Source organism: Hyperolius riggenbachi, chromosome 9 (genome assembly GCF_040937935.1).
Source record: "Hyperolius riggenbachi isolate aHypRig1 chromosome 9, aHypRig1.pri, whole genome shotgun sequence".
In the NCBI taxonomy this organism is placed as follows: domain Eukaryota; kingdom Metazoa; phylum Chordata; class Amphibia; order Anura; family Hyperoliidae; genus Hyperolius; species Hyperolius riggenbachi.
The window spans coordinates 143,377,221-143,400,078 of record NC_090654.1 but is presented as its reverse complement, the minus strand read 5'-3'; the positions used below and the strand labels follow the sequence as shown (position 1 = coordinate 143,400,078).

The 22,858-nt window shown below is 43.6% G+C and overlaps 1 protein-coding gene across 7 annotated transcripts in view; it reads right to left on the bottom strand.

Annotated features, from left to right (window-relative positions):
- The window catches only part of SEMA6C (semaphorin 6C), a 464,232-nt gene that overhangs the window by 107,618 nt on the left and 333,756 nt on the right, over positions 1-22,858 (bottom strand). For all 7 annotated transcript variants that reach the window (XM_068253590.1, XM_068253592.1, XM_068253589.1 and 4 more), the window contains 4 exons: positions 17,637-17,738; positions 13,669-13,759; positions 6,146-6,268; positions 3,014-3,102 (listed from right to left, as the gene is read on the bottom strand). In XM_068253590.1, the coding sequence (XP_068109691.1) occupies positions 3,014-3,102; positions 6,146-6,268; positions 13,669-13,759; positions 17,637-17,738 (405 nt within the window). The remainder of the gene's footprint in view (positions 1-3,013; positions 3,103-6,145; positions 6,269-13,668; positions 13,760-17,636; positions 17,739-22,858) is intronic.

The window sequence follows — 22,858 nt, the reverse complement described above, 5'->3', positions numbered from 1 at the left end:
GTGGCTGCCGGGGTGAGAGGGGTCACGGGAGATCATGGTGGCCCTCTTCCTCATCCTAGCGGAGTGGAGGAGATCGAGAGGAGGAAGAAGCGATCCGATGATCTTCTCTGCGTCAGTTATGACTCTCTGCAGTTTGTGTTTGTCGCTGGCCGTTGCGCCAGCACACCAGACAATGACTTAGGAGCAGAGGATGGATTCTATGGTGGCAGTATAGAAGCTGGTCAGCAGCTCCCTGGGCATGCCAAATCTCTTCAGTTGGCGCAGGAAGAACTGCCTCTGCTAGGATTTCTTCTGGATTATGGTGGTGTTCTGCTCCCACTTCAGATTGTTAGAGTCGTGCCGAGGAACCGCACAGATGTCACCCTAGAAACTTTGGTTCCCCCAATGAGGACAGGTGGGAGGGTTTCTCCTGAAATCAGCGACTAGCTCAACAGTTTTTGCTGCGTTGAGGACTAGGTTGTTGTCTTTGCACCAGTTACATATTCTCTCGACTTCGCTGCGGTACTCCAGCTCCCCGTTGCTACCAATAAGGCCGATGATAGTGGTGTCGTCTGCAAATTTGATGACTTTCACAGAGTCAGCGGATTAGATGCAGTTATTGGTATAGAGGGAGAACAGTAGAGGTGACAGTAGAGATGGAGCCCCTGTATTGGTGGTTCGAACGCTGGAGAGGTGGTTGCCAAGCTTTACCTGTTGCGTTCTGTTAGTCAGGAAATCTTTGATCCATGCTCGAAGAGTAGGGTCAACTCCGAGCTGCATCAGATTGGTAAGCAGGATGTCTGGGCAGATCGTGTTGAACGCTGAGCTAAAGTCTAGGAACAGGATCCTAGCCTAGGAGGCAGGGCTGTCTAGATGCTCAGTGATGTATGCCACGCTGGCATTGATGGCGTCCTCCACGGATCTGTTAGCCCTATATGCAAATTGGAGCGAGTCTAAAAGGGCGTCCGTGGACCTCTTCAGGTGGGCAAGGACCAACCGTTCGAGGAGCTTCACGATGTTAGAGGTTAGGGCCACTGGTCGGAAGTTATTGTGCTCGGTACTGCCTGTTTTTTTTGGGACTGGTACAATTATAGACCTCTTAAAGCAGGAGGGGACTGTACCATCTGATAAGGACTGCTTAAATAAGGAGGTGAGCACAGGGGCTAGCTGGTCGACACAGGATCGCAGGCAGATAGACACTCAATCCGGGCCGGAGGAATTCCTGGGGTTCAGCTTGCGGAGGTGCCGGAGTACCTCTGATTCCTGAAACAGCGACAGGAGCCAGGGAGACGAGTTCACCCAAGGTGGGGGGGGGGGGTCACCAAAGTCGATGCTGTTTGGCCCATGGGCTGGTTGGGATGCTGCTCGAATCTGTAGTAGAGCTCGTTGAGCTCCTCTGCCAGTCGAGGGCTCGGGGTCGCCGTTTGGGGTACTGGTTGGAAGTTCGTGGCTGCTCTCCATACCTCCCGTGTGTTGGTTGACTTGAGGCAAAGCCCCAGCTTTTCAGCGTAGGCCCTCTTTGCAGATCGCAGTTCTCTTTTCAGGGCATGCCTGGCCTCTCTGAATTCCTCTGAGGAGCCAGAACTGTGCGCTTCCTCTTTGCATTTCCGAAGTCGGAGAAGCCTGTCATTGAACCAAGGCTTGTTGTTGGGGTAGACTCTGAAGGTCTTGGATGGGATACACGCTTCTTCGCAGAAGCTAATGTAGGAGGTGACATTCTCGGCCCATTCATCAAGGGTGGGTGCCTCCAGAGTCGTCCAGTCGGTTGGTTTCAAAGCACGCTTGGAGCTCCAGTTTTATCCTCTGCAGTCCATTTTTTTGTGGTTTTGATGATGGGCTTTGAGGTTTCCAGGAGCCTCCTGTAGGTGGGGATCACTGAACTCTTCAGCTGAGATGCAGACATCCCACCTCATCTCTTTTCAGCTGAGATGCAGGGAGTGGGAGGTGGAGCTGGGGGGCAGATTAGAGAGTTGAAAGTAGCAAAGAGTAGTTTAGGGTTGTGGGACAGTGAGGAGATTAGGGAGGAAACGTATGAGTGTTGGCTGCTTATAGGGCCAGCCTGAGTGTGTAAAGCGTCTTTGTAACTCAGGAAGTGCTCACGCAAATCCTGTTCTTGACCGCACCGTTCAGCTACCCAGGAGATCAGTAGTTTGACCTCCCCATTGAGCCAGAGTTGCAAGTGGGCCTGGCGATGGTAGACCTCCACAGAATCAAAGGCTGGAAAAACCTTTGATAACCAATTTATAATCCCACAGAGTCCAGACAGCCAGTATACGTTGCTGAGATTCCTAACAACCAATAAACAGTTCAGAAGCCTGAAGCCAATATACAATCGACCGCTGACAGGTGATAATCAATGCAAAGACCCCTGATATAGCTGGCACGCAGTGCAAATACCCAATGCAGAGACCCCTGATAGCTAGTAAACAGTATAGACACCACTGCTTGACAATATACAAAGCAGAGATCCCGGATAATTAGGATGCTGTGCAGAGATCTCGATTAGCCAGTATACAATACAGAGATCCTGAGTAGTCCGCATACAGGGCAGAGAACTCTGCTAGCCAGCACACAGTGCAAAGATTCCTGACAGTTAGCATACAGTGCAGAGATTCCTGATAGTCAGCACACAGTGCAGAGACCCCCGACACCTGGTACATACAGTGCACTGGTACATACAGTGCAGAGACCGCTGATAGCTAGCAAACAGAGAGACGTTTAGTGGTCAGTATACAGTACAGGAACCCATGATCGCATGTATAGAATGTATAGACACCAAAACCCCTAATAACCAAAATATAGTGCTGGATAACCAACAATTAGCACATGGAGAAGTTATACACAAGAAGCTACAAACACCATTTTTTTATTATTATTATTTTATGGTGCCTTTATAAAGTTCTGCCACATTCTCTGCTGAGCTATAAAGAATATATTAAATAGTTCACAGCACTAACATGTTCCCGGTGGGGTGCAAAATCTAAAGTTTCTAACACATTCTAGGATCAGTTCTATGGGAAGCCTGAAACCCTACCTTCCCTAGTGTGGTGTATTCCATAGAGATCTCCCGGTAGAAGAAGTAGACGTAGTTTCCATATTCCACTGCATGGATGAAATGGGGTTCTAGGAAGGCAAAACACATGTGATAAGTGAAGATGAATGGAGAGAGATGACAGATACTGACATTTTTAATTATATTCAATTTTCATTGTTGAAGAAAGCATCCGTGCAGTATATTGAAGTTGAATATTGTTTTGAACTTAAAACAATACTTCACACAGTTATTCTATCACCTGTATTAAAGTGGATCCGAGATTAACTTTTACACATTGCATAATTGTGTTCCTTTCCTATTGTTTATAGGGCATTCTTCAAGCCAAATACTTTTTTGTTTTTTATTTAATACTCTAAAGCCCCATCTACACGGTACGATTCTTTATACGATTCGATTACGATTCTATTTACGATCCGATTAAATCCAACATGTCCGATCGGGATTCGATACGATTCAATTCGATTTGCAATTGTTTTGCAATGGCAAATCGAATTGAATCGTATCGAATCCCGATCGGACATGTTGGATTTAATCGGATCGTAAATAGAATCGTAATTGAATCGTATAAAGAATCGTATCGTGTAGATTGGGCTTAATTCCCTATAAACTAAACAAGCCGCGCCCACAGGTTTTCAGAGAGCCAAGGCACTTTCAGACAGTAGCAAGGGCTCATGGGAGCTCAGTCTGGGCAGGAGGAAGGGGGGGGGGGGTATTACTAGCCAGATATTTCAGAGGCAGAGGTGAGGAGGGAGGAGGAGGGGGGATTAGGTTTTTTTTGGCCAAGATGCAGATAAGCCTGCCTCTGTGTAATGTTAACAAACAACATGGCTGCTGTCATTGTATCACAGGAAGAAATAATCGTATTCTATTAAAGAGAACCCGAGGTGTGTTTAAAGAATGTTATCTGCATACAGAGGCTGGATCTGCCTATACAGCCCAGCCTCTGTTGCTATCCCAAACCCTACTAAGGTCCCCCTGCACTCTGCAATTCCTCATAAATCACAGCCATGCTGTGAGGCTGTGTTTACATCTGTAGTGTCAGTCTCAGCTGCTCCCCCGCCTCCTGCATAGCTCCAGTCCCTGCCCCCGTCCCTTCCCTCCAATCAGCAGGGAGGGAAGGGATGCAGGCGGGGACTGGAGTTCTGCAGGAGGCGGGGAGAGCAGCAGACTGACACTATAGAGATAAACACAGCCACCTCTGACAAGCTGTTTGTCAGCAGCGTGGCTGTGATTTATGAGGGATTGCAGAGTGCAGGGGGACCTTAGGGGGGTTTCGGATAGCAACAGAGGCTGGGCTGTATAGGCAGATCCAGCCTCTGTATGCAGATAATATTCTTCAAACCCACCTCGGGTTCTCTTTAAAGCTGTTTGCCGCTAGATTTGCTGTGTAAACTATGTAAACTTTAGATAAGATATATAGACAAGTTACTTGATATAGTTAGTTTTTCATCTCGGTTCTGCTTTAAATGAGAGTTTGAGATCATCTAAATACATAGAAAATAATCTGGAGCAAAGTTTTTGCAGGCAGAACCATTTCAGCAATACCCCAGTCATCTCTTAGTAGATCCCACTACAAAGAATTTAGAGTTGATTTCAATGAGTCTGAAATGGCTTAATTTTTACTTGAATGGCACCACAGCATACAACACAAAAGCCTCTGCATCAAGATTACACAGACTGCAGAGGCAGAGGATACTCATTTGAGTTTGGAGAGCCATGACTACCAGCATTAATCATAGCAGGACAAATTTACCATAATAGGGTTGATTAACTAAAGAACATTAATCTTAACATTTGCAGAAAGTGCACATTAAGATTACCTGCAATTTGCATAACACACTACATAGATACATCACTTATATTGCTACTGCTGAACACACTGCAAAGTACTGTTTTGTCTTCCTAAAATAAATATTCGCATTTCCATGTGTCTAAATGCAACAAACATGATGCATCTCGTTGGGATAGTGGTTTGAGCAACACAAATTTGCATGGCTACACCCATTTTCCTGAGGTGATGCCTTATGCATTTAGATGGATGGTTACACTTTTTTGGGGGGTATTTGGGGAGGTGGGCATGGTTAAAGGAATACTATCGATTCACATATTTTTTTCAATTGACACAGGAATTGTTTGGGAAGTGCTGCTAAGTTCTGGTGTATACATTTTAGTAGCAACTTCTTTGTTTACTGTTATCAAAATACATTCAAACTTTACTGACGCCAAAACTGATGGCTGACTGAGCCATGAGGAGAGGGGAAATTCCCCTCACACTTGATCAGTTAACTCTATGTGTAGCTCTGTGTGTGACAGAGAGAAAGCTCTGCAGCTTCTGTGTCCTGTGTTTCTGACTGCAGTGTCTGAAGAGAGCAGAGGAAATGTAACTAATTGTCACAGCTTTTTCATACTGTTTTTGCTTTCAGAGTTTGATATGTTTGATATTTGCTTTCTGTAGTCTGATATGCAACTCTGGCTGTGCATTGAAGCAGACACCCCTTCTGCAATTGATTTGTCCCAATATAGCTAAATTCTACCCTCAATAAATTACAGTGTTTGCCTCTGATATTTAACATGAAAAGTAGGAAAATGTTTACACAGCTACTTAAAGGGACTCCGAGTAGAGCAGAAACTATGGAAAGATGCATACCATTTTGAAGCTCCCTTTCTCCTCTTTCCAACAATATATAAACCGGCGCCCTACGCCTTTCAGTTTTCGCGATCGAAATTGCGGCTGCTGCAAATTCGATCGTGAAAATATCAAAAACTAAAAGGCGTAGGGCGGCGGTTTATGTGTTGTTGGAAAGAGGAGAAAGGGAGCTTCAAAATGGTATGCATCTTTCCATAGTTTCTGCTCTACTCGGAGTCCCTTTAAGAGCAGGTCAGATAATAAAAGTTAGGGATAGCCAAAGTCATTGGAGGCTAAAGTCAGTAAAGGGTTATTTAATATAGGTACAAAACCTTTATACAACAATTTAAATTTATCAAAGATGCTGACTTTAACTGGATCAATTTAGTATTAGCTAAATGCCATTGCTACTGAAAAGAACAAAACTTTGGATGACAATTTGAAAATGAACAAGAGTCCACTATTCTGTTGTCTTGGTGCCTCACCTCGGAGCCACTTTGAGTCATATTTAATAGTGCGGAGTACCGGGCTCTTCTCCCCCAGGCTGCGGTAGATGACGGCGTCACTGGCTTGGAAATCTGCCACAGTGGCTGAATACAGATTTCCATCTACAAGTAAGAAAAGACAGGACAAAAGGAGGGGGTGAGAAGACTGCACGACAAGGCATGTAATCCAAACACCAGATGCACTTGTGCTTCCGGCTGTTGTATTGCAAAGTCAATTAGTTACAGTCTCGCTGAGCCTCGACAAGCGTCTCTGGAAACGAGAAAGTGCCTCTCTAATATCCACACGCAGTGTTATTACTGCACTGAGTTTGTATTCCGATGTAATGGATGTTGTCTACTTGATTTGTCTTTAATCAAGGACTTAAGTCAATTTTTTTCCCCTTTCGCCTTGAGAAACTGTATCGACCTCCATGCTGGCGGAATACCACTATTAGATAGTGATTGTAACTACCTTTGCTTTCTGCACTAATAATCAACACATTGTTTACAAACCCCTGTCGTAACTTTTAGTTGGTATTTTTCCAGAAAATTGAGGCAGATTTAGCAGCAGTGTTGGCATTAATTATTGGAAGATTTGAATGAAGGTAATGTGGGAAATGTGAACTTGTGCAATCAATTAGCTGAGGTCAAGGGTAAACTAAGATTTATTGAATGGGAATCTCTCAGTCCTACAGTTGGAGATTTTTGCGAGGAATTAGGAAAGAGCATCTTTCACGCCAAACCATATACTGGTGCGATGGTCTTGGAGCACTTTTCCTTGGATAGTTAAGCAGCTGAATCATAAAAGGACTGGTGTAGTGAGGAGATGACAAGCATTATATAGATTTTATCACAATGATTCTCTAAAAATAATGCAGTACACTTGTGTTGCTGATTTTAACATTATTTTAAGATATAACCATGCCATTTCCATTGCTTACAGGATACAGTAAAGGCAGCCATACACCATACAGATGTACAGTATCCCTCTCTGATAGAATCTAATCAGAGAGGAATCTAATGGCTGCCCATACACTGCGCACAGATTTTAAATCTATTTCAGCATGAAATCCATTCACAATCTGTGGAGCTGCCACCTGCGTTGTCACTCCTGCTCCCCCCCAGCAGCAATACATTACCTGTTCCGCAGGCACGAATCCCTGTGACTGTGCTGTTCCTTTCTCCGGCTGGCCTTCTTCATCTTCTCTACACTACCTGTCCTGTCAGAAGGTGAAGTTCAAACAGTAGAGGGCGCTCTATTGTTTGAACTTCTCCTTCTCACAGGACTGGACAGGAAGTGCTGAGAAGATGATGAAGGCCAGCCGGAGAAAGGAACAGCATGGACCCGGGGACCCGCGACAGCGGGACAGGTGAGATCATTGCTGCGTCGGTCATCGCCAAAGCGAACGCCGCTTACGACACACTCCCGACCCGCCGGCGATTGAGCAAAATTTTCCGGCTGGACAGATTGACAGAATCAATCGATTTTGGGTGGAAATCGGCCGATTGGTCCGCTTTTGCGTTATCTATTTCACAGCAGATTCAATCACAGTGATCGGATCCGCTATCTATCGGTGCGAAATCAAGGTAGTGTATGGGCAACTTAAGTGACTAACAGCTTATAGTCAGTTTTGCTTGACATGGTGATAATGATCTATATAGGGATGACAAGAAGTGTCAAGCGACAATTTATCACCAGGAACTGAAGAAGGACCACTATTGCGAAAAAATGTGAAATTCTAAATAAATACTGTACAAATAAAATATAAATTTGTCCCAGAGTAAAATGACCGACAGTTGTCCTAGATTCATGTTGGCATGTCCACTTACAAGTATAAACTGCTAATTGGTCAGTAGTGATGCTGCCAACAACAACCGAAGGTGAGTTGCTCTGGTGATTGGGGTGAAAAACCTCCCATACTTTTAAACACAAGAAGTGCTGTTTTTTTTTTCTCCTCATATGAAGAGAAAATGTGGCAGTTCGAATGGCTGACCTGTTTCCACATCTTATGTAGCAGTTCTGATGGCTGTACTTCTTGAATAGCTGACATGACTGTATTTTGTTATATGGTTTTACTTGCTATGTGGCAGACAATGATCACTGTGTTTATTATATTGTGGAGATGATTATTATGATTATTGGTGTAAATAATGGATATACTTTTAATAGGGTGGACATAAATCTTGCATAAAAAAACAGCCTAGGCTAAACATCACTGGAATGGTGGGGTTACATACCAATATACAGCTATAAAGAGCTGTAGAAAGAGTTTCTGAAACCAAATAGGATACGGTAATTGAGGCTCGGTTCACACTAGGGGCTCGATTCACAAAAGCGTGATAACTGCTATCACAGCAGTAATCATGCGATCTGCCGTGCGCAAAGCATTACTCCGCTGGATAAACGAATGTTTGCACGCGATAACTCCTTTTGGACCATTGTAGCCCCTTACACACTCCAATGAGTTCTGGTTCACCATGAGCTTGTTGGTTAGTCTGTACCTCTGGGTTTTTTAAGTCCTACTCCATAGAGCCAAATTAATCCATGCCATGCATGGATGATGAGGATCAACCAATCCGAAACAGTCTGTATGCATGTTGGATTATTATGGCTCTGTACTAATTACAAGCTGACACATCATTGCATTCCAGCAGATCTGGAGGTGTGTTTAGCTTCTAAGAACGACAATGGTTAATTTGCATATATTCAGCAGTGATGCACTTGGAGAGATCTCGGAGGTCACTACAACCTGGATTATCACAAATACTTTGTTTTAAGAAAGCAAACTTTTGTTTTCCATGCATTTTAGTGAGAGGGCTTTTTGGACCAGTGTAGCCCCTTACACACTCCAATGAGTTCTAGGTTCACCATGAGCTTGTTGGTTAGTCTGTACCGAAATTATTTTCTGGAACACAGAAAAAAAAATCTCAGCTATGACTCTGAGACCTAGATCTTGATGGACAGACATTCTGCGTAACTGTTAAAATATATTAGATGTTCTCTTTAATATGTTCTACATTTCCTTCATAAGTTGGGAAAAATTAGATTACTGGAAATAGGGTTACATTTTGTGTAATTAGTGGAAACCGAGCTATTCCTTTGATGATTCAGGACCACTGTTACCAGGTTACGTGTTTGCTGAGTGAACACACAGAGAAAATATTAGTTCTTAATGGAATGCAATAACACCTCATTAACAAATTAGGACATTTGCATACTAGCATAAATCATTTTAACAATTTGTTAATAATAAATCAAGAACATTAAGCTGGGACACAACAACATTGTGGGTAATAATAATAGCAATAATGACAGACTAGAGAAAATGATAATGCTCTTGTTGAATTGAAGAGTTTAACCCATTCCAATTAGGTAGCTAAAAAACATTGCCGTGTGTGTGCGTGCGTGCATCAAGAAGCTGATGGAACTTCCAGTAAGTCTTTGATACATTTTCATAGAACAGATAGGTAGCAGATGCAATGGATTGATAACCACATAGATTGCACTGCACTGGCAGAAAATTGATGGGCATGCAGCTTTGTACTGCTTCAGCAGGGGATCGATGGCTTTATAGCTTTGTAATACATTGTCGCTGGAACAATGGCCGTATAGATTTGTACTGCAACAAGTGGAACAATGCCAGCACACCCATATGAGAGCAAGTGATACAGTAATAGTTAATCCTCCTTTACCGCATCTGTTTTGAATGCAAGTTGTGTCATCTGCTCGTGTGTGGGCTCTGCATATCTATGCAGCTAGTCAACTCCTATTGTACAAACATGTAAGTCTACTTATGAGTACATAGTTACATAGTTACATAGTTACATAGTTATTTTGGCTGAAAAAAGACATACGTCCATCGAGTTCAACCAGTACAAAGTACAACTCCAGCCCGTCCCCCACATACCCCTGTTGATCCAGAGGAAGGCGAAAAAAACCCCACCAGGCATGGTCCAATTAGCCCCAAATGGGAAAAATTCCTTCCTGACTCCAGATGGCAATCAGATAAAATCCCTGGATCAACATCATTAGGCATAACCTAGTAATTGTAGCCATGGATGTCTTTCAACGCAAGGAAAGCATCTAAGCCCCCTTTAAATGCAGGTATAGAGTTTGCCATAACTACTTCCTGTGGCAATGCATTCCACATCTTAACCACTCTTACTGTAAAGAACCCTTTCCTAAATAAATGGCTAAAACGTTTTTCCTCCATGCGCAGCTCATGTCCTCTAGTCCTTTGAGAAGGCCTAGGGACAAAAAGCTCATCCGCCAAGCTATTATATTGCCCTCTAATGTATTTATACATGTTAATTAGATCTCCTCTGAGGCGTCTTTTCTCTAGACTAAATAAACCCAGTTTATCTAACCTTTCTTGGTAAGCGAGACCTTCCATCCCACGTATCAATTTTGTAGCTCGTCTCTGCACCTGCTCTAAAACTGCAATATCTTTTTTGTAATGTGGTGCCCAGAACTGAATTCCATATTCCAGATGTGGCCTTACTAGAGAGTTAAACAGGGGCAATATTATGCTAGCATCTCGAGTTTTTATTTCCCTTTTAATGCATCCCAAAATTTTGTTCGCTTTAGCTGCAGCGGCTTGGCATTGAGTACGATTATTTAACTTGTTGTCGATGAGTACTCCTAAGTCCTTCTCCAAGTTTGATGTTCCCAACTGTATCCCATTTATTTTGTATGGTGCTAGACCAGGCATGGGCAAACTCGGCCCTCCAGCTGTTATGGAACTACAAGTCCCACAATGCATTTGCCTTTATGAGTCATGACTGTGGCTGTCAGACTCCTGCAATGCATTGTGGGATTTGTAGTTCCTCAACAGCTGGAGGGCCAAGTTTGCCCATGCCTGTGCTAGACCATTGGTACGACCAAAATGCATGTGCTGCTCCATGTGTATCAGTTTGCATTCAATTTATTTAGATTAGGATTTCATGCATAGTTTTGCATCTGATTTGTATTCAAGGTGTGTAATTTAAGTCCCTGGGGGGCCGTGCACACCTCTGTTGGTTTCATTTCAGTTGAAGCCTGATTGAGCGCTGCCAATCTTTTCCCTACAATGGTTAATCCCTGTTCAATGTTCTGGGAATAACTGATTTTCTGCTGAATTGGGCTGCTATAAACCCATGAATCTCTAGCTTTACTATCTACTGCAGTTCTGCTTCACGCAGCTGATTGTATTGAGTCCAGCACCATGAACATTAATAACACAGAAACTCCTGTGGCAGACAGTGCATGTAAATGTTATGGGCATTACATAAACAGCTGATCTTAGGTAAGGCAATTTGCATATCTTGCTTTATACACACATATGCACTATTTGTGTAATATGAAAGCAACATGTGTGCATAAAGTGAGTTAGGTAACAAATATGTACGTTACACAGTTTGCATAATGCTTAGTAGTTTTTACACTGTCTGTGCATGTCAGTTTTACCAATCATTACTGAAGATACCGCAATAAGTGTTAAGTGGAGTTTAAAGTGGTCTGAAACTCTGACATAACATTCAATAAAAATGTGTTTTCCTACTTTACTACTCATACAGTTATCATATTTGCGTTTGTGCACAATATTGTCTGTCTACAAATTACAAGTTTCTAAAGTGTAGTTTATGTTGCCCTAAAAGCTGCCATTGCATTTTATTCTTTTTCTATTACAACTGCTTTTTATTATATGCTAAAATCTTCTAATGAGCTATTCTGAACTGTGTGCGTGCCTGAAGCAGAGACGTTTCTCAGAGAGTGTTTGTTTACATTCCAGTGTTGATCCATTTGTGTGTAACAAGTAAAAAAAGATATTGTTATCTCCAGTTTGGATGCGGATTTGAAGCAGAATAGCAGGACAAAGTGCTTTGTTTAACCATTTCAGTGATGTTCTTATAGAATTTTTTTTTCTGGGATAGTAGTTTTAAAGCTGTAAGGAATCTTTTAGAGCCAAGTAGAAATGCTGACTTTCAGACCACTTTTAAAGTGTTAGGATTCCTACACTTCCATGGTGTCCAGAAACTGTGCACTCATCGATAATACACTATTTCTGCATTATTGATTGTAGTCACATTTTACACTTATCGCATGATGCCCAGTATTTACAGTATAAGTAGTTACTCTGTTTATATAATGATAGTAAACTTGCTGCACTATGTGCTAACGTCTGTTTAAAAAAATGTGCTACTAATATCTTACACACTGCTTCTAAACACATTTTTTTATTTTAATCATTTTGGAAACAACTTGAGTCACATGGAAACGTTTTAATATAGAGCTAAAATCAGTAATGCAAATATACTGTATTATAGATTAGAGCATAATAATAACATTTTTTGACACAGACATTTTAAAGGTGGTTAGTATGGGGGTTTCATTTTGTCCTACCTTTCAAAATGGCATAAAGAAATAAACTGTGTGTTGATTTCACTAACCAGGGCTCGCGCATTGATGGATTATGGAGCATTACTGACCTCCTCATGGCTAATCCCTATTAATTCTTGCTGAGTCTTTATTGCCTTAAAAAGTCCTTTGTGCTTCAGCACACCAAAATCAGAAAATCCCAGACGTGCCTCCTGTGTGTTTCTCACTCACCCTGAGGCAGGGAACACACTTGACTTTCAGTTTTCCGCGCGCGTTTTTCTGCATACTTTTTCTGCACACTAAGTGTGTTTCCATGCAGGAAAACGCGCGCGTTTTTTCACAGCAGCTGATGTAATTGATACAGAAAACTGCCAAAATCTGCAGAATCAGGATGCAGAATGTCAGTTTTTTTTCTGCGTGCGAACAACACAGCAAGTGTGTACTAGCACATTGATTAACATGGGTTCTCAGTTTTTCTGTGCAGAAAACGCGTACGAAAACAGTCAAGTGTGTTCCCTGCCTCAACCTAACATCAACTTCATAAATATGCAGAACACATTCTGCAGAGGATGATCATGAGCAGATTCTGTGTGTTGGGGTCATAAAGCTGCTCAGAAAGTCATGATGACATTTTAAACCTTGCTGTCTGGCTTAAAGCGGACCCAAACCAAACATTTTTTTAATTCAAAATATTTAGTTGCAGCACTCTGACACATACAAAGATAAATAAACACTCCTTCAAGCCTATGAGCATTTCAGTGCATGTTTTTCACCCTTCTCTTTTCATAGCTAGGATTATACTGGGGGCAGCCATTAGCAATTCCTCCATTGCCAGACACCATCTACTCCACCAGTTTGCCGGAAAAATCCCGGCAATTTGAAAGGAAGAGAGGGGTTCCTCCAATAAATGTAAAATATTTTATATTTGTCATCATGCAGCTGAAAAAAGGCTGCTATTTATTATTATAATTTAGAAAATGGATTTTATTTCTGAAATCTTGTATTTTTAATTTGGGTCCGCTTTAATAGCTTTGTGCATTAATATTCCCAGTATTCCATAACAGAAAACAGTGTCCAGCTGAAGCCACTTTAATTTTTCTTTGTGTACACCATGACCTGGAAAAAATAGAATATTCACAGAAATATTTATGGAAGAGAGGCTTACCTGCAAAAAGGGCGACATTAGCTTGCTTGGCATCAAAGGGGCATCGTGCTTGACCGTTAAACTCATCTCCTTCCTGCTCCAGGGTTTTTATCTGTAATACAGTTAAACCGGAAAAAAAAAACATCACCTTTTTTTCAGTATTCAATATTGGAAAATTATATGGTGGATACTTTAATTTGGTTCAGTTGCATGACTGCATGGGATTTCTAAACAGTTCATTAACATAACATTTGTTACTTAAATAGCCTCAGAGATGAAAAAATAGTAAGAATTGATACTTACCCGGGGCTTCCTCCAGCCCCATAAACACGTATGAGTCCCTCGCTGTCCTCCCATGGTCTGTCGATCAGGCACGACCAGCCTGGTGCCAGGCTCAGTCAGGATCAGTCTGGATCTTCTGCGCATGAGCGGACCTGCTGCGCATGCCCAGTAGACCCAGACTGATGCAACTAAGCTTGTTACTGGGGCTAATTGCGGCTGAATGGGAGACCGCAGGTGGAAGATGAGGGACTCAAGACGCGTTTATGGGGCGGGAGGAAGCCCCGGGTAAGTATCGATTACTTTTACTATTTTTTCATCTCTGAGTCTCTTTAAAGAGACACTGAAGCGAAAAAATATATATGATATAATGAATTGGTTGTGTAGTATGGATAATTACAAGAACATTAGTCGCAAAGAAAATATTCTCAAATTATTTTCAGTTATATAGTGTTTTTATAACATTGCATCATTCTCTAATATTTGCAGTTTACACACTACTCAGCATTCTAAATGATTTTACAGAGCAGGCCACTGAACTTTTAAACTATCCTATGGAGAGAAAAAGATGATACAGTGACTGACAGTTGAGATAACCAGCTTCAGAAGACAGAGCTCTCTGCAACTTTGAAAGTCGTGGAGCTTAATGGCTTTTTTTCATAGGTAACAACTGGCATTTCTTAACTCTTCCTGTACTGGAAACAATATTAGACTTATGTCTCTGCTCCTAATGTTTTATTTCTTAGCTGCACTACATATACAAATCAGTATATCATTTTTTTTCGCTTCAGTGTCTCTTTAAGTCACTTTATAATTTCAATTATTAAACATAACCTTTTCACTTATTTCATTCTTAAAGCCTGGTCACGCCTGCTGTTTTTCTTTTTGGTACATCTGACTCTTTGTGACATCTTGGATTTGGCACATCAAGCCTGCAGAATGGACATTGACTTTTAGAACTGGCCTGATGGCATGCAATGGCCTGGAAATAAAGCACATGAAGCACATTGCCTGCAAGTGCTGAATAAAATGTTGTCCTAACAGCCAGTTGTAGCTTTTTTTCTTAGGAAGAACCAACACTTGCTTTAAAGGGACACTTAAGCCAGAAAAAAAAAAAGTGTTTTACTCACCTGGGGCTTCTACCAGCCCCCTGCAGCAGTCCTGTGCCATTGCAGCCACTCACTAATCCTCTGGTCCCCCGCTGCCAGCTAGTTTTGTTTTTGCCGACAGGACTTGCCTCGCATAGCTTTCTCCGCATTCCCGACTGTAGTTAGCGCTATTGTGGACCGCAACGCGTACAAAAATACGCGTTGCCGCATATCTATGCGTAGGTAATGTGGCAAAGCATATCTTTGTACGTGTTGCAGCCCGCAATAGCGCTAATTACAGTCGGGAATGCGGAGAAAGCTACGTGTGGCCAGTCCTGTCGGGCCTGTCGGCAAAAACGAGACTGGCTGGCAGCGGGGGACCAGAGGATTAGTGAGTGGCTGCGAGGGCACAGGACTGCTGCAGGGGGCTGGTAGAAGCCCCAGGTGAGTAAAACTCATTTTTTTTTCCTGGCTTAAGGGTCCCTTTAAGGGCTTGTTCACACTGCAGGCATTTTTGTTATTTTTTAAGCTCGGGCGATTTTTCAAAATCACCCTAAAAGCATTTACACAATGATTCTGTATGAGATAGTTCACATATGAGTGGCTCGTTTGCGTTCTGCTTTGTAAATCGGTACTTGAGCCATTTTTGAGGCGATTTTGCCTCAATGGAAGGTATAGAAATAACGCAAAATGCTCACAAAACCACTTTGTGGAGCAATTGCGTTCTTAAGAATAAATACATTGTATTTATTCTTTTCCGGATCAAAGAGTTCACTTCCTGACTTGCGTCAGGGAGTGAATTACCAAAATGCTCGAGAAAAACGCGCTGGAAACTGCTAACTACAAAAACCAATCGCCCACCCAAGCGCCGGTAATTGGAAAAAAAACGCCTAAAAAAAGCTCACTGCGGACGGACACGCGAGCGGAACGCAATGTGAACAAGGCCTCAATGTTTGTTGCTATTTTTGATAGCTTCCCACTGGAACACCACCACACTACTGTAAAAGCATCTCTAAACCTCCTGCCAAAGCTCTCATTTCACAATACACAGAGGAGGCTTCAGGGAGCAGCATGTATGGCGGTAGTCCAAGCAAATCCATACAGCTGCGGTGGGAAGTGATGATGTCGGGAGAGCGTTGGGGGGGGGGGGGGGGCAGCATTGCAGCAACAGCAATTCTAGCAGTGGTGCACCAGGGAGCAACAATACCAGAGGAGCCTAGCGGAGTTGCGGGTACATCAGGGTTCCTATTACTGTAATGGCAGGTACGGCGGATGTCGGAAGAGTGTTAGGGTGCCCGGGACTGTAGCGGTGGACATCGGAAAGGGTGTTGGGGAGCCCATCATTTTACAGACGGTAAGCCGAAGTGTAGCAGATTACACCAGAGTTCCCCAACCCTGTCCTCAAGGCCCACCAACAGTACATGTTTTGCAGAAAACCACAAATATTCACAGGTGAGGTAATTAGTGTCTCAGCAGAGCTGATTAAAGGGAAGGTTCAGGGAGGGTGGCTAAAATATAAAAATCAATTTCCACTTACCTGGGGCTTCCTCCAGCCCGTGGCAGGCAGGAGGTGCCCTCGCCGCCGCTCCGCAGGCTCCCGGTGGTCTCCAGTGGCCGACCTGACCTGGCCAGGCCGGCTGCCAGATCGGGCTCTTCTGCGCTCCAAGGCCCGGCACTTCTGCGTCCCACGCCGGAGCACTGACGTCATCGGACGTCCGCCGGGCTGTAAGCACGGAGGACGTCTGATGACGTCAGCGCGCCGGCGTGGGACGCAGAAGTGCCGGGCCTTGGAGCGCAGAAGAGCCCGACCTGGCAGCCGGACGGGCCAGGTCGGGTCGGCCACTGGAGACCTCCGGGAGCCTGCGGAGCGGCGGCGAGGGCACCTCCTGCCTGCCACGGGCTGGAGGAAGCCCCAGGTAAGTGGAAATTGATTTTTATTTTTTAACCACCCTCCCTGAACCTTCCCTTTAACTACCTTTGTGTTACCACATGCAGTGTTGGTGGGCCTTGAGGACAGGATTGGGGAACACTGGATTACATGACAGCAAGGTATTTGTGCTGTGCTGCTGAAGGACAGCTCCACAGCACAAATCCCACATTGAAATGGCACAGCAACTACGAGCAATACTCGTATGAATGACTTATTTGCCTGAATATCCAAGCCCAGAGTAAGGCTGTTCTCCCTCAAACATTGCCCAGGTGAAGTTGGCAATTGCAAGTCCAGAGTGATGTCAGGTGATGAGAAACTCAAGTTTCTTATCGCCTGGAATTCCATAGTGCCACCCGTCTGTGTTCATAATCCACACTGGTTTGCTCTTGGTCTTATCTTTTTTCACTTTGAAATTCATCAGAACTACTTAATAACACTCTAAAACGTCCAAAAAATGGTATCCTACAGAAAATGTAAACATATATAAATAAATGTTATGTACATGCTGGAACCTTTACATCAAAGGTTACACATCAGCATGTTCCTAGGATATTTCTTTCTGTACTGCCCAAGACACATAATAAGCTTCATATTGATTAAACCAATCAGCTTAAATATTACTCTTGGATTACTGTAACTGGCTCAAAACCTCCTACTCAGAGATAAACATGATATCAAATGTCAACACTTACCCTGTAGTTTCTACATGTCGGGTTGAAAGAATTGGTGCCACAGGCAATGAGAGTTTGGTCATTCTTAATTACCAGAACTTTGATGTAGTTGTAGCACTCATTCTGTAGACAAAAAAAAAAAACAGTTAATTTGGTGCAAAGGGGTGATGCACATTTTGTGTGCTTAGTATAAATGTTAAACAATACTAAAATATTCATGCCCTAGGAAGAAGTTGAAATAGTTGTGGTGTTGTGATGGTGGCTAGTTTGTTGGCTAGAATGAAAAGTAAGTACACGTGATCTGCATATATGTTCAGACAGTGTTATTACCATATCTGCACTTCTGCACTACAAAAAGGCCTGCTTTTTTATTTTTATTTTTATTGGAGGTTGGATATTTCTCTTATAAGAGTTGTCCCTGAAAGAAAGTCTGTACTCACATAAGTTATGTTATTTACTTGCCTTCCAAACTGTATCAAAAATGTAAACTGGACCTCCATTTTGGGATGATCACAAAGACAGATCTGGCCTCTGTGTACATCCACCACCATCCTGGTTAATGGTAAGCAGCAATAGCCAATGTGACACAAATGACTTCAACTTGCAACCAAATTTAATGGAGATTGAATTCAACTTGAAATGTATTTTATTGGCCTATTTCCAAGTTGCATACAGTTTGCATTGCATTTGCTTGCAGGATATAATTATTTGCATCTCGCTGACCAATTTCTAATGGCAAAAAATATTAATATCAATGCTTGTTTAAAACAAAAGAAGTATAAGCTGAGAGGAAAAGAGGTGAATGGTTTCTGCTGACAATGGTAGGGATATTGATAGCTGGGGCTGACAACAATGCATACTTACAGGTTGAACGTTACTGATTGTGTGCTGTGCTCCTTAAGCCCAATCTACACGATGCGATTCTTTGTGCGATTTGAATATGATTCTATTTACGATCCGATTAAATCTGACAAGCCGATCGGGATTCGATTCAATTCGATTTGCCATTGTTTTGCAATGGCAAACCGAGTTGAATTGAATCCCGATCGGACATGTCGGATTTAATCGGATCGTAAATAGAATCGTAATACAATCGCAACGTGTAGATGGGGCTTTAGGTATCACGGTACCCTGATAATGTTTGTATCACCTAGGTACCATGAGACTCACTAATTGCACAACATGCATGGTGATGCACTCCCCATACAATAAACTTAATACCATATTAATATAAACATGTAATAGTATAATAATAATAAGCATAATAATAATACACACACTCCAAATGTCATAAAGGCCGCAGCCGTTTATTGGGGTACCAACCAAAGAATATATCTGGATTACCTCATCCAGTACCAACACACAAATAATAATTTTTTATTTGACCAAAATGTTATTACCAACCAGAAATTAATACTTAAACACGTTTTCATAAACAAATGTCTGCCCAACAGGGGTAACATTACTCATGTGACAGTACCCCGTACGCGACGACAAATGGGGGGGGGGGGGTACAGCTTTTCTTTTTTTCAGCCGGCTGCTTACAACACACAGTCGGCCCTTTTATAGTCTGGCCTCCCGCTTCATTGGCCGCTCTCCAAGCCCGTGAAGCAACAATTAATGAAGAGAGCCAGCGACTGCACTAACCCCTTCAGGGGCGGCCCCACCATGCAGGTGCTGGCTTGATATGCCTGCACCTTCCATGGTGATGCACTCCCCATTCAATAACCTTAATACTATACGAATATAAACATGTAATAGTATAATAATAATACACACACTCCAAATGGCATAAACGCCGCATCCAGTACCAACACACAAATAATAATTTTTAATTTGACCAAAATGTTATTACCAACCAGAAATTAATACTTAAACACATTTTCATAAACAAATGTCCGCCCAACAGTGGTGACATTACCCAACAACCAGTCCTGCATAGCCGGACTGGTTCCCCAACCCCGTAGCCTTCTAAATACCAGTATGGATATTTGAATTGAATATATCCAAACCTATCATAGAAAGGTGCACACCATCCCTCCTATAGAGGCCAGCCACAGCACCCTCCAATTCCACGTGGCAGATGAGCCACCCAAATCAGACAAAACTTTAACCAAAAATCTATTAATCCGCTTCCTGATTTTGTCCATAAACTTTGGCTTCTCATTAAGCCAAATCCACCTCGGAATTATTTTCGAGAAAATAATCTTGGTCTGAGGCAACTTGAATGCCAGTAGCCTCAAGTCCATCTCCATTTTTCTCATGAGTTCAATGGTATTGATTCTTCCAATATCATTTCCGCCATTGTGGATAACCAGGATGTCCGGGACAGGCCAGGTAACTAGTTTATTTGTAAGAAAGGTAGAAGACTGAGAGCCCAATATAGTGTAGTATGTATTAAACGGGAGTGGGGTGTAATATGAAGTGTAAGTATTATACTCACAAACCCGGGTTGCCTCCAAAGCAACCACTGTTCAGGCAGGTGGGGAGGATAAACCTGTCCCCACTCAGGAATAAGACGTCGCTCTCTGTAGATAGGAGGAAATTGTAGGGTAGATCACCCTTCCACCAAGGGTGGACTTCTGGATGCGCGAAGGTGTACAGAGGCACCGTAGTTTATTTGTAACTAAGGAGAGCATGCTCCCCCAGCGAAGACCCCTCGTACCTTGCCATAAAATCTGATAACGTTCAGGGCAGAAGAAAAGGTTCTATGTGTATGGCCTATTCTTAGCTCTCCTTTTAGCCCAATACACGAAAGAGTGACCGATCTCCCATATAATTACCTTACGACCTGCAATAAATTATATACATAGATTAGGTCTGATATAAAGGCAGAACCTTTGGGATTCCCACCTACCTATCCTTTAAATAGCCAGGTTGGACATCCCAAGTCTGGATGCCTCCGTGGCAGCTCCAATTCTGAAGGAGTGAGCAGAGAAATTTAAATCTTGCAGTCCCAAGCGAGATAGACATCTTTTTAGGACCGCACGAAATTGGAAAATCGATACTGGGATCCTCTTTTTATGGACCAGGAAAGAAAGAGAAACTGACTTAACCCCCATGAATTCCCGAACCGCCTTAACAGGGCAAGCAATGGACCCTGCCAAGGGGCTCAAATGGATCCACCGGCCCTTGCCGGTTTGATCTGTTTTTGACCTGCAAATAAATATACTCAACTTGCCATCATTTATCACTACATGCTCAGACCTGAGACTGGCCTCGGGAAAACTTGTTGGGGGCTACCAATTCAAAAATGCGCAAGGCCCCAAAAAAGGCCAAAGCAAAAGCGGCAGAAAAAAGTAGACATTCATAATGATCCATGCACACTACACTCAATGAACCAATAAGCTTCTGGAGCAAAGAAAATGAGACCGGTCTGCGCTTATCCGGACTATGGGAATTCTTTCCCAATCCTTTTAGAAACTGTTTTACCATAACATAAACGTTATGACCCGGGCATGAGCTAACCTCCTAAAGAAAGAGATACCAGCTAGTGACTTCAAAATTGAATTGAAAAATGATCCAGCCTCATGTTCGGAACAAATAAAAAAGGAAAACATCCGAGCTGTCAACATATGGGGATACCTCATACATCGTTGCAAACTTGAACCACTTTATCCAAGCAGATTGGTAACCTGCCCATGTGTGCGGGGACATCGACCTCTTGACAACTTATTCAATCAGGGACCAATCAATTCCCCTATGTGGCTGGGGCATGGTAATCCAAGAGCATCTGCTTCTGGAGCCAGCGCTCTGAAATAAGTCCACCTCTGCTGAGACAGGGAGTCAGAAATAAGGTTGACTTTTCCCGGGAGATAAACGACCTTAATCCAGATATTATGTTTAAGGCAAAGAAAAACAAGATGTCTAAGTAAATTTACTACTGGTTCTGATTTTGCTGACAGGCAGTTGACTGAAAACATAACCCCCTTATTCAGGGCCAGCCCGCTCATGAGGCGGGGTGAAACTTTTGCCTCAGGCGGCAAATTTCCAGGGGCGGCATCCGCCCGTCCGTGCGGGGAGCCGGCCGCCGAGCTGGAGGGGTAGCTGGCAGGACGGGGGTATTGGGCCTAGCGGCGGGGAGGGGGGGGGGGGGGTCGGACCCCCCCCTCCCTCGCCTGGGTCCCCCGTCCTCCGCTCCCCTCCAGCCTTACATAGAAGCAGCCGCTATTTGTAAGAGGCACGGGCGGGGAGGACTCACCTCTTCCTCGATCCAGCGTGCGCTCCACTGACGTCACTTCCTGCAACGCTGCAGCGGCTGCTTCTTCTATGTAAGGCTGGAGGGGAGCGCAGTTCGGGGGACCCAGGCGAGGGAGGGGGGGGTACGACCCCCTCCCCGCCGCTAGGCCCAATACCCCCATCCTGCCAGCTACCCCTCCAGCTCGGCGGCCCCCCAGAGCGCCCCCCCCCCCCCCCCACGGGGAGGGGGCCTGCCCTTTTTGTCAGTTTGCAATTGGATTCTACTATTTGCAAACTCCTCTCCCCATATTGTAAGGGATACTATAACCGGGAAGAGTTCCAGCAGCAGAATGTTCTTCAGAATCCCCTTCTCCTTCCAGGAGCGGTGCCAAGATTCAGCCTGCGCACTCATTTTCTTAAAGCACCTGGATGCCGAGTGCATACCTCCGCAAAAGCTGCAAAACAGCCCTTTTTTAAAGGGGGCTGCTGCGGGAGCTGAACTGGGCTTCACTGAACTCGATCGTTGTGGTAACATAAAGCCTATCCATAGGCCAACATCTTTTGCACTCCACGTCAATGCAGGATGAACCGCCATCTTCTGTCTAAAGGCTTCATCATATAGGAACCATACGGTTCTCCCAAACTGCCTATACGCTTCGTTAATGTCCACAAATTTCCCTTTTCAGATTTTCTCTTTCATGGACATACTTAGGTGAAAACCTAATGGAGATAACGTGCAAGGAAGAGCCTCCTTGTAATGCCTTTCCGCTACCCCTGCTCTAACAGCACGAGCTGCTGACAACAGAGCTGCAGCTGGAGCTTTGACTGGAGGATTCCATACTACTTCAGGGGACACAGCGTCACTGCTAACAGCCAAGCCAGCCCTGCCCCCTGTGACCCACACTGCTGTACATTCACTTTGTCAGCTAACTCAAACTTATTAAACAAAACATCTAAACAAGCATTAATTGCTATAACAGAGGGAGAACTGCTTAACTCACCGGGTCCTGCTGATGTTCCAGCCTCATTCCTCTCCTGCTGCATTGCTTGTTCCCTGGTGCCAG